General features: G+C 44.3%; 1 protein-coding gene across 1 annotated transcript in view; it reads left to right on the top strand.

The window, feature by feature from the left end:
* itga9 (integrin, alpha 9) overlaps window positions 1–12,749 on the top strand; it is a 570,745-nt gene that overhangs the window by 383,796 nt on the left and 174,200 nt on the right. The window contains exon 18 of the mRNA XM_041190128.1: window positions 639–789. Coding sequence (XP_041046062.1) covers window positions 639–789 — 151 coding nt within the window. The remainder of the gene's footprint in view (window positions 1–638; window positions 790–12,749) is intronic.

The raw sequence follows: 12,749 nt of genomic DNA, 5'->3' as shown, positions 1-12,749 counted from the left end.
AAAGATTGCATTCGATATAAGATGTGTTTCTCTGATTTTTACACTGAGCACCAAAACTTGGTTTGAAGCAGTGCATAAGCACATCTTCAGGTTAGGACACAAAGATCTTTCTGAAGGTCTGCCTTTTCATTTTGTCACTGCTGTTCATTCAAATCTCGATCTCTAAGAAATTACTGCTGCCTCTAAACTATTTCACATTTACTGGTTATAATGACATCCCTGCTCCACCCACTTCTCTGACCATGATCAGTGCTTTCTCATTTCTTGCAGCCTCTCTATTTTTGCTTAACCGTGTTCTATCTTTGGGACTAACCAGCTAGATTGCCAGGTATTTTCTGGCCTTTCCTATGTAATAATAATTTTAAAAATGGGATTTAAAAAGCTAACTCTAATTCATAATGAATTATGTTAATATTCAATGGACATGAGTCATAAATGAAAACATGATAAAATTGTACACTCTAGCGAAGGCGCAGATGTTGCTAATGAGATATCCCTGTGCATTCAATGTCTGCTGCTCAAACTTAAATGATTGATATACCTGATGACTACACTTTTTCCCGACTGCACCGGGACTCCCTGTTGATCCTAAGCAGCACAGTATGCTCATTGACTATTTTTTTTTCTGTTTTTTTCAGTATTGATGAGCAGAAGCCATTCTTAGCATTAGGGGCAGTGAAGAACATCTCTGTGAATGTGACGGTTCGAAATGCAGGAGATGATGCATACGACACCAATGTTTACTTTAACTTCACTCAAGAGCTCTTCTTCATCAAAATGTGGCAGAAGGTTGGTAAACAGTGGATGCATCTTGAACTCATAAGGCTAGAAATCTTTGATCTGCCTTTTTGGTACTGAAATCCGACTAAGCCTGACTTGTGAGTCATTAAAACCCAGGCTGTTGTAGCAGGTTTTTTGAAGCTTAGCTATTCATGGAAGGATGTAATGGGAACTCCTGTGGCTCCAGTTTATTTTGGTTGTAACTTATAGCGTAAAGTCTGTTGAAGAAAGGATCCATAACAGCAGTTTGGGATTCATTTTCCTTGGGAAATTGCATTGATGACAGCAAAACAAAGCCTTCTGACTGTTGAGTTCAAGCCATATCTAATGAGGAAGCCTGTATCACTGACTGGGGTAGAGTGATAAAGAAAAATTATTCAGTTGAATTAACTGTGATCTTACTAGTTTGAACTGTGGTTCAGTAATGCAGCTGAATCAAATATTTTGTCAGATCCCCTGATGCTGATGCCATGATCCCATGTTCTTCTTCAATTTTTCCATTTCTAATCCCTAGCTTTGCTTTGTAGCAAGCAAATTTAGGTATATTTCTTCTTGTTCTTTAGTTATAGTTTTGGTTAAATGACCTGCTCACATCAATTACTATGAATGTCTCTCATTTAAAATAAAAGCAAATTTCATCCCTCTAATAAAAGCAAGTTCAGGACCCTGAGCTTCTGGTCATAAATTAGAGCCTTCATGATTGCTATCATCCAGGTTGTACATCATTGCCAGTCTGAAAGACATGTCCCCACAATATTATTCTTGTTGTATCAGTGAGTTGTGCATGATTACTTGCTCATTTTTTTTTTTGACAACAGGAAAGACTATAGTGTCTCAGATTTTTCATCCCTGACAGGAGGCTTCTGAAAGGTGACCTTACAGAGATGTATCAGATTGTAAATAGTATGGAAAAAGTAAATCCAAAAGATTGCTCTGCAATAAATTGCAAGTTTACAAAAACTAGTGAAAGGTAAATCAATTGGATGCTTCAGTGATGGGTCATCAGGGCCATTCTTGATGGATGAGCTGAGATGGGCTGAATGAGCTTGCTCATCTTAAGCTGAATAGATGGTTCCCCAGGAACTCTGGTATATCTACACAACACTCTGTCCAGGCTAATATATTTGTCCTAAAATGTAGCTTCCAGAACTGCTCACAGTATTCAGGTGTGCCTAAAAAGGACTTTGTATAGCTGATACATGAATTCCTTGAAATTCTAGCCCCCTAGTTATAAAGGCCATCATGTCATTTTTGATTATTTTCACTACTTGTTCATGACATTTTAATGATCTTGGTACCTGGACCCCACCAAGTCTCTTTGGATCTCCACTGTTTCGAGCTTTTCACCATTTAAAAGTACCCTGTTTTATCCTTTTTAGGTCCAAAGTGGATGACCTCACAATTTCCTGTACTGAAACCCATTTTCACCAATTCACTTAATCGGTTAATATCTCTTTGTAATTTTATACTACTACAATGCCACCCATCTTAGTGTGATCAGCAAATTTGGATATATAGCTTTCTATCCCATCATCTGAATTGTTAATAAAACTGGTGAGCAGGTTCTTGAACACAGTTCCTTACTTGATGACACAATTCATAGATTGCTAATTAGATTACCTGCCCATTATCCCTACTCTCTGTTTCCTACTGCTCAGCCTATTTCTTAACCAGGTCAGTAATTTGTCCTCAATTCTATGAGCTTCAATTTTAGTTGGCAGTCTCTTACTAGGGACTTTATCAAATACCTTTTGTAAGTTCATATAAATAGCATCCATTGCCCTGTCCACTATATAGTCACCTCTTCAAACGTTTCGATCAGGTTCTTCAGGCATGACCTAGTCTAAAAATTCAAGCTGGCTCCCTCTGATCAGCTGAAAAATTTCAAGGTTTTCAGTCACTGTATCATTAATTGCAAACTCTAGCAATTTTCTGAAATACATGTCAGTCCAACTGATCTATATAATCTCTCTCACCTTTCTTAAATAGTTAAATGTGTAATTTTCCAATCTAAAGAATGCTTCCAGGATCAAGAGAACTTCAGCAAGTTATAGTTAGGGCATTTGCAATGTTCTCGCCCACTTCCTTTAACTTCCTGGGACCAAAACCATCTCATCCTGGGGATTTCTCATTTTTTAGTGCCTTATTTTCTTTATCACTGTTAGTCCATTTCTGGAATGACCATTTACAGTCAACTGTTCCTACCTCCTGTTAAGTGCAATCTTCTTCTGTAATTAGGTGCAAAACATACATGTGTTAGTATTTTGAAAAACAGAATCAGTGGCACCCAAGTCCCAGCCTGCATGCCACCTTGTTGTATATCCATAAATATGCAGCATGCTTGTGTTGGCAGCATGTTTAATAAGGCTAATTTTATGAGATTTTTGTGTGATATTATGCTATTTTCTGAGCCAGCAACAAATTCTCCCCTGCAACAGAGGCATTGATGTGTACATAAGGAGTTTGCAGATAGGTATAGATAAGTTGAGTGAGTGGGTAAAAATCTGGCAGATGGAGTAATATGTGGGAAAATGCAAAGTTGTTCACTTTAGGAGGAAGAATAAAAAAGCAGAGTATTAATTAAATGGAGAACTGCTGCAGAATTCCAAGTACAGAGGGATCTAGGTGTTCTTGTGCATGAGTCACAAAATGTTAGTATGCAGATACAGCAAGTAATTAAGAAGGCTAATGGAATGCTATCCTTGATTACGAGAGGAATTGAACATGAAAGTAAGAATGTTATGCTTCACTTATACAGGGTGTTGGTGAAACCGCATTTCGAATACTGTGTGCAGTTTTGGTCTCCTTATTTAAGGAAGGATGTAAATGCGTTGGAGGCAGTTCAGAGCAGGTTTACTAGATTGATACCTGGAATGAGTGGGTTGTCTTATGAGGATAGGTTGGACAGGCTGGGCTTGTTTCCACTGGAACTTAGAAGAATGAGGGGTGATTTGATTGAAGTATATAAGATCCTGAATGGTCTTGACAAGGTGGACATGAAAGGGATGTTTCCTCTTGTGGGTGAGTCCAGAGCTCGGTGGCACTGTTTTAAAATTAGGCATCACCCTTATATGTCAGAGATGAGGAGAATTTTTTTCTGTCTGAGGGTTGTGAGACTTTGGAACTCCCTGCCTCAGAAGGTGGTGGAGGTAGGGTCACTGAATATTTTTAAGGCAGAGATAGATAGATTCTTGTTAGGCAAGGGAATCAAAGGTTGTCGGGGATAGGTGGAAATGGGGAACTCAGAGCACAAACAGATCAACCATTATTTCGTTGAATGGCAGAGCAGGCAATGGCCTACTTCTGCACCTATTTCATTTGTTCGTATGTTTGCATCATGAAGACCTCAACATTGCCAGAGTGCTTGGTATGCTTCCTCAGTGAAACTCCTGCAAGGTGAGACTGAATTTTTATTAGTATTCTGAAGTAGACCATATATGAAAAGTCAGCAAAGTGTGAACCACGTGTTCCTTGGTAACCTTCCTGAATCCAACAGGTTCTATTGTAGTTATTTGCATAACCAATAAACATGGGAGATAGCATTGGCAATCCAGCTTGATGTGGCTGAAAAAGCCGATACAATCTCTTGTATCCATTGTTCATAACAGCTAGAAAGATATTCTTTGTACTCGAAACCTTGCTTCAAACATATCAACCCTGCTGGAGTAAGACCTGTCAGTCTACTCCCGCAAAGGAGCATCCCTACTCTGGTCTATCCTTGCTTCCCATCTCAACTGCTCGTAAGAAAACATTGCATTTTCCCATATGTAGTGTGCTTTAATTCTGAGCACCATCCCTTTAAGAGCAGCTGATCCATTGCTTGCCCTGTCTTATGAACCTAGCATGATCCCTACACATCAGCTAATCTGTGTAGAGAGCAAATGATAAGTATTAGGGCCCTCCAATTAATGCCAAAACATAATTGATTTTGATTATTCTTAAGGTGCATAATAGAATTTGTGTTAGTCACTGAGAGTGGTCTTAAATCTTAATCTTAAATCTTAATTTAATTTACTGGGCCTTTGTTGAGGAATTATGTGATTGTGTGAAAGAGGAGACTGCTGAGATTTGGTTGTCACAGATCATTTCCTGCTGTCTGTTGGGATTGGAAACAGAAACGTATCAGTTACAAAAGGAATAGGACTGGGTTAAAGAGCAGTAGCTTAGAGCTCAGCAGTCACATAGTAACCAGGAACAATGTTGAGTACAATTGTAGTGGAAAGGGTGGGCTTGTCAGTTTCTCAGCTTGACTCAGTTGGTGACAGTCTCACTCTGAATCAGAAGGTTGCCAGTTCAAGCCCCACTTGAAGACTTGAGAGTTAGCCTAATTTTGACCTGAATTTTTGCTCTCACGATGGGTGTACCTAGTTGGAAGAATTCCCGGCTCCACAAATCTGACTCCTGAGAAACTGCCCAGGATGTTCAGATTTTCAGTCTGGGGAGGAGGGGCAGGGTGTAATGGGAGTCATGGCTGCCGACTCTGGAAGTAGTGCGGAGGCAGAGGCAGGCTTAGCATGGGTTGGGCAACTCAGTTGGGTATATAGAAGGCCTGTTTGTGAGCCCAGAAGTTGATGATTCTATTTTTGTACCTCGCAGGAGATGTCACTGTGCAGTCAGGTGAGTGCAAACTCATTAAATGTTGTCCAACTGGTTGCTGACACTGGCATAGATGGCCCATCATGAGCTTTCCATAGGAAAACATATTGTTGCTGCCTATTCACATTGTACTGACAGAGTACACTGAGCCACTTAAAGCATGGAGAGGAATCACAAGGCACGGCCACGGAGATGGCAGCATTTTTGCACTACCAGATACTAAAGATATTCTGCATTAATATAGTTTGCTGTTATGTCTCAGGGGATGTCTAATGAACACTAAATGCGCCATAGTCCTTTGCCCATGCATCTGCCCTCTTGTTACCCATCTATCAGGATGCACCCACACTGTTGCCCCTTTACCAGGTCCCTCACAGTTGCATGCTGACATAGCAGAACAGTGTGACTCCGAGACAGTGAGGCAGTAGGGTAGTTAGTGATCGGGAGCACAGTTAAGCGCTTTTTAAGTAAATGTAAATACACCCTTAGATGTCTTGCTATGTCTTTGTACACTACAAAACTCAATGACAATATTAACATTATGAAGGATGTTCTAATCAATGACACTGAGGCCCATCTGAGGTCCATCTCATATTGACATCATCAGCATCAAGGGTGTGACCGTACTGGTGAGGGAATGGAAGGCTTCTTCCTTCTCTGGTCTTCCACATGAGGTAGTAGTGAACAAAGGGTCAAGGACTGAGATGCTCCTTACATCATTCATTATCCACCCATGCTTGACTTTAAAGGAGGCTCAATGATCAGAATCAATGATTAGATTGAGTTGATCAGATGTATCTCAAGCAAGGCAGTCATCTGCATGTCAGTGTCACACAATGACCTAAGTGTAGGCGATGCAGGTCGAGATGTCATGTATGTCCCAGTGTAGATTGCTCATCTGTTGTCCCCAATACTTTGGAAACTTTTGTATTCCAGGTGGCAGAGGCTGTGGTTTGAAAGGGAGCCAAGGTTTTTGGGAGCATTGCATGTTGCATATGTCACCCACTCCTGAAACTGGACCATGGGGGTGAATGGATAACTGGTCTAGCACAGTTGTGGTCTCACCTTTCACAATTTGCATTATCTGCTTATCTGTCAGCACATACAATCATTTCAGCAGGTATTAGATGTGAAGTCATTATTTCTACTGGCACTCTCAGCAAGGTGGGCATGGTTTGAGTGGCAGCTTTGGTGCCTCATTGACAGCCATTGGCAGGAATGTGAAGGGTCCAGGTTGTGAAGGACTTCTCGTGACATATGTTTGCAATATGTTGTGGCCAATGGTTTTTATGGTGATGGTTTTTGCCTTATGTAACTGAGTCAAACTCATTGTTACTTTTCTCTTTTGTTGGACACGGACATTTCCCTGAGTAACTGTGGATTCCATGTTCAAGGTTCATTATGTGGAAGTTGCTCACAGGGAGTTACTGCTGGCAAGTGTTAGATATAAGGAGCCCATGTGAATCTGTTTTGAACTAGGGTGCATCTGGTGATGAGCCCCTCTTACATGGCCTTGCCTCATCCTCCTCCGCCCTCCTCATCCTCCTCCGTACCACATTCCTGAGGTTGGACAGGGGCAAGAGGTGCTACTAATCTTGGTATTCCCATCAACATTCCTTCCACTACCTCAGAATTCCAAGCCTCTGACCTGCTCTTATATCTACTGTATTTATATGGCTGGTCTAATTCAGTTTCTGGTCAATGGTAACCCCCAGGATGTTGATAATGAGAGATTCAGCGATGATAATGCCATTGAATATCAAAGGAATTCTGCCTAATGGAATCCATCAGTTTGAACTTTTACTGACAGGAGGCGTGAACTATGAGAGTCACAACGTAAGGTTGATTGAAAAGAAGCTGTTGATGAACATTGTCTTTATTTTGTGTATAAGTGCATTAATGCACTCCATTCCTACTACAGATCTTTTGGGATGCCGATCTTAGTGACGCTATCTGTGGTAGGTTGTGCGCGATCTTTATCATCGAGAGTCAGACACTGCTATTGCAATATACAAATGCTTAATAATTGGCTTATCAAAGTATCATCAGTGTTTACCTGTTAATCACTTCCTTGGTGTTTAACCAAAAGTATTACTGTAACTTTGGTGGAATCTCCCAAGAAATGTCATAAACGGCTAAAAGCAGCCACTAGTTGTGGCAGGATATCAAGAAAACCTGCAGACAATCTCCACCAATATCCTTGCAGTGCACAAAATAAGGTCAGACACTGTCAGAATGTGGGCTGAATTGTCCTCGTGGAAATTTTGGCTGAGACACTGCGAAATGCCGTTCTTTTTAACTTGTGATTACTTTTGATTAAAGATTGTAATTTCATTACCTAGTTCAGGTAAGAGAAAGAGCAGGCAGGGAGAAATTACTGAACACAGTGGGACTGGAGGTTTGAAATGCATTTGTTTCAATGCGAGAAGTATAACAGGCAAGGCAAATGAGCTTAGAGCTTGGATTAGTACTTGGGACTATGATGTTATTGCTAATACAGACACTTGGTTGAAGGATGGACAGGATTGGCAGATAAACATTCCAGGATTTAGATGTTTCAGGCAGGATAGAGAGGGATGTAGAAGAGGTGGGGGAGTTGCACTGCTGGTTAAGGGGAATATCACAGCTGTACGACAGGAAGACACCTCGTTGGGCTCATGCAGCGAGGCAATATGGGTAGAGTTCCGGAATAGGAAGGGTGCAGTCGCAATGTTGGGGATTTACTATAGGCCTCCCAATTGCCGGCGGGAGATTGAGGGACAGTTAAGTAGGCAGATTTTGGAAAGATGTAAAAGCAATAGGGTTGTTGTGGTGGGTGATTTTAACTTTCCCTATATTGACTGGGAATTACTTATTGCTAGGGGTTTGGATGGTGCAGAACTGGTAAGGTGCATCCAGGAGGGCTTCCTGAGACAATATGTAGATAGTCCAACTAGGGAAGGGGCAATACTGGACTTGGTATTAGGGACTGAACCTGGCCAGGTGGTCAAAGTTTCAGTAGGAGAGCATCTCGGGAAAAGTGACCATAATTCAGTAAATTTCAAGGTACTGGTGGATAAGGATAACAGGAGTCCTCGGGTTAAGGTGCTTAATTGGGGGAAGGCTAATTATAACAATATTAGGCAGGAACTGAGGAATCTAGACTGGAGGCGGATGTTTGAGGGCATATCAACAACTGACATGTGGGGGGCTTTCAAACATCAGTTGATAAGAATTCAGGACCGGCATGTTCCTGCTAGGATGAAGGATAAGCATGGCAAGTTTCAGGAACCTTGGATAACGAAGGATATTGTGAGATTAGTCAAAAAGAAAAGGGAAGCTGGTGCCATTGGCACTCTCTGTCCCTGCCATCTCCTCCAGCGACCGTCCTCCTCCACTGTGCCCCGGGACACTAGCTGATGGTAAATTCCCCACCGAGGCGTGTGTGTCTGCGCTGGTGCCTGCCTGGCTGAAATGCCATGAAGTGCCGCAAGTTGCTTGTCTTGGGCCTCAGGTGTGGACGGGGGCTGCAGTGTCTATGGGCGCAGCCATGTGGTGGTGATGCTGAAATTAGCAACAAGGACAGTGCATCAGTTAGTGTACAGTCAGTTAAACCTTTCATTCCTTTCCCCCCAGCCTCATAAATCGCTCACCCTTCAAGAACCTAAGGAGACGAACATTGGTGAGGTGGAAAAGAGTTAAGAGGAGGCCCAACCATTAGACGTGAATGCAAACAGGCTGGTCAGATGGCCTCAGGATTGCCACATGGTTTGTTATGTGCCGTTGGAGTGGGGAGAGTGTGGAGGTACCTGACCAGGATGCATGCTGGCCTGGAGAGTTGCGGGGCTGAGGAAACATTGCAAACACCTGCAACATTTGCCGTGGATCACAGGAGATTGACAGGTCACATTATTGACCTTCATTCTGTTAGGAGGGGCATAGACCGGGTGGGCAGGAGGCAACATTTCCCCTTGGCGCAGGGATGAGTAACATGGTGGCATTTATCTAAGTTGAGTGCCATGAAGTTGACAGGTGAGGTGCTGAGGACCTTTTGGACAAAGTAATGTGGGGCGCACTGGCTGAAAGGGTGCTGGAGGTCCCAAACCCCCTAAGATGCAAAAAGTCTTTGGCTGTGCAGCAGTGATGCCATAACATGTTAGGCCTTGGGGATAGTGGTAACAAATGGGATAACGTGACTTTGGAAGGTGCTGGAGACGTGAATCCTCAAGGGAATGAGGAACCTTTGTGTATGACCCACACCTCAGAGTGTCTCAGTCTGTGAATGAGCAGTGTTGCAGCATTAACGATTGCAGCAACCATCAGTGGTTTGGATGGTGGGCAGACAGAGTGGATGGGACTGTGGACCTCAAATACCTGGCCACTGGACCCCAGCCTCATTGCCACCTGTCGCCCTGCTCCATGGCCTGCTCTTCAAATGTGGTGAGGCACTGGAGCAGGGCGCGCCCACCTCCAGTCCTCTGGCGCTCCCGGTCATTGTGGTGATTTTTTGCCTGCAGAACAGAGAAGAGGATTTATTGGGGCTGCTCGCTCATGTACTCTGCACGCGCACGCTGAACCCCAACCACAGTGGCCCATCTGAGGCCTCCAGTGGCTTCTGTCCACACTACTGGTGATCAGTCACCAGAAGATTGTACAGCTGGTCCCAACCCCCTCCCCCAATGGCCACCTTGGACACATTCAGCGTCCATCACTTTGAATAGCACACGGGTCTTAGTGCCCATGGCAAGGAGGCACAACTAGTTGCGGAGCTGAAGCCAGCAGATAGCTCTTGGCTACAACCCCTTGAGGCACCCCTTGCACCATCTCATCACCATCAACATGACATGTGTTGGAGTTCTGAGTATGTGTCTAGCAGCGTCCCCTGCAGGTTGCCCCCAGACTATTCAAATGCGACAAACACCAACAAATGCTGCGGGGAGAACCCAACTTCTCCTCAACCACTAAGGCTCATGTAAGTATGGTCAGTACCCATTTGCCCACCCAGCGTGCGCCAAATGCCCAATACAGTAACGACAGCAAGACGTGGGGGTGGTGGTGGGCTCGAAGGCTAAGGCTGCCTTCTGGGTTAAATGGCCAAGGCCGACATGGTACTCACCCGTCCAGAGCACAGCAAATCATTGAATCTTTTCCTGCAATGGGTGCCTGTGCGCCGCACATCATCATGGGCACTGACAGCATCACCAACCGCCTCCCATGCCTGGCTGGTGACATGGGGGTCCCCCCTCCTCCCATCATCTGGATTCAACACATCCCGACGGCTGGAAACTTCTTGGAGGAGGACAGCAAGGCATGCATCGGAGAATCGAGGGGCACAGTTCCCCCCCCCGCTGGCCTCTCCTGCGGCCTGCCCCCCCCACCCCCCCGCTCATGCTCCTGTGGAACCACAGCTGTCTCCCTCGCTCCCCAAGTAGCTATGGTGTACTGCCTCAAGCAGGCTGCCTGGCCACTCTTTATACAGACTGTCGGTTCCCCATTGGAACTGGCAGTCTGAAGCCGCCAGCCCCCACAACTATTTTCCCGTTCTCCACAGGAGTTGCTAATTCGCTGAGCGGGCCTTAATTGGCCCGCCCGCGGAAAATAGCGGCGCGGCCCGTTTCAGCGGCGGCAATCGGCTGTCCACCCGCCACTGAGTCGGTTGGGCCTGCCCGCCCATCAAAGGGAAAATTCTGGCCATAGAATACATGAGCAGGGAGGTTATGCTAGAACTGTGTAAAACGCTGGTTAGGCCACAACTGGAGTACTGCATGCAGTTCTGGTCACCACATTATTGGAAGGATGTGATTGCACTGGAGAAGGTGCAGAGGAGATTTACCAGGATGTTACCTGGGCTGGAGGGTCTGAGCTATGAGGAAAGATTGGATAGGCTGGGGCCGTTTTCCTTGGAGCAATGAAGGTTGAGAGGGGACCTGACAGACGTGCATTAAATTGTGAGGGGCATAGGTTGGATAAGAAGGCATTTTTTCTATTAGTGGAGGGGTCAATAACCAGGGGCATAGATTTAAGTTAAGAGGTAGAAGGATAAGAGGGGAGTTAAGGAGAATTTTTTTCACCCAGAGGGTGGTGAGAGTCTGGAACTCACTGCCTGAAAGGGTGGTTGAGTCAAACTCTTGTAAGATTTAAGATGTATTTAGATATTCACTTGTGTTGCCACAGCCTCCAGGACTATGGACCAAACGCTGGAAATTGGGATTAGTGTGATCAGATCTTTGTTCACTAGCGCAGACACGATGGGTCGAATGGCCTCCCTCTGTGCTGTAAACGTCTGAGTCTGAGGTTTCCCAATTTTTCACTATATTTTGACAGAAACCCTAAGCAAATGGATAAAGACTGATACTTTATCGATGGCCAGAAGTTTCCCCCGTTGGGGAGGTTGTGCGGGGGCGGGCGCAAACCTGATCAGCGCCTCCAATCAGGTCCACACTGCCATTTTATATGGGCGGGCCAGTTAAGGCCTGCTGATCATGATGCACACCCGGAAGCGCTGAGTGCTCCCTGTGCAGCCGGGGGTGATTCTCTGAGTGGCCCACCAAACTGAAAATCTAAATGACGCCTGCCCGACGTCACTGCGCGTCATTTTACGTGTTGACGAGCGGGGCCCGCCCTCCTCCACCACACCCCCCCCCCACCCCCGCTTGTCGAGAGGAAAATGCTGCCCTATGTATAAAACTGTTAATTATGGTTTCTAAGTTGCTCACCACTCAGCATTAGATGTGGCACATATATCTGTGGGACCTTTTATCTGTGCAGAAGGTGAGGAGAAGAAGGGGTGAGGGCAGCATTTCAATGCCTTGCAGATGATGCTAACTTATTGCTAATCTGTATAGTTCCCAAGGCAGCAATGGACACAGCTTTGTCTTTTCCAATCATTGGGTTAACGCCCATTTGGAAGAACTTCCAGTAACAGTAATTCACATGTTAGGAAAACATTTGGAAGGAGCCAAGGAGAAATGCCTTTTAATGTTGCCTTATATTTAGTCATACTAATATTCTACAACATACCAAATTCCTTATGGACCTGTAATTCATATTTTTTTAAAACAACTACAATATGGTTAACTTTCTACTGTACAAGCAATGACGTTTCTTCCCTTTTGTTTTGAATAAAGGAAAGAGGCTGGGGCTGTAGCACTGACATTTCCTGTGCAGGAACAGCCATCAATACAAGTTTTAAATGGGAGAAAAAACACACACACAGCTGTCCTTTATAATGTTTTCAGTTTAATCTTTACTCATCATACACTGCAAAAATATTAAATAAAAAAGGGTATGTTTAGGACTGACAATTCATAAACTTCTAGATAAAAGTGCTGTTAGCACATGAGAAGAGAGGGGAGACAGACAGCATTTACTACTGAGATCATGGAATATGCAAG

Source organism: Carcharodon carcharias, chromosome 6 (assembly GCF_017639515.1).
Source record: "Carcharodon carcharias isolate sCarCar2 chromosome 6, sCarCar2.pri, whole genome shotgun sequence".
Classification (NCBI taxonomy): Eukaryota; Metazoa; Chordata; class Chondrichthyes; order Lamniformes; family Lamnidae; genus Carcharodon; species Carcharodon carcharias.
This window is presented reverse-complemented; position numbering and strand designations above follow the sequence as displayed.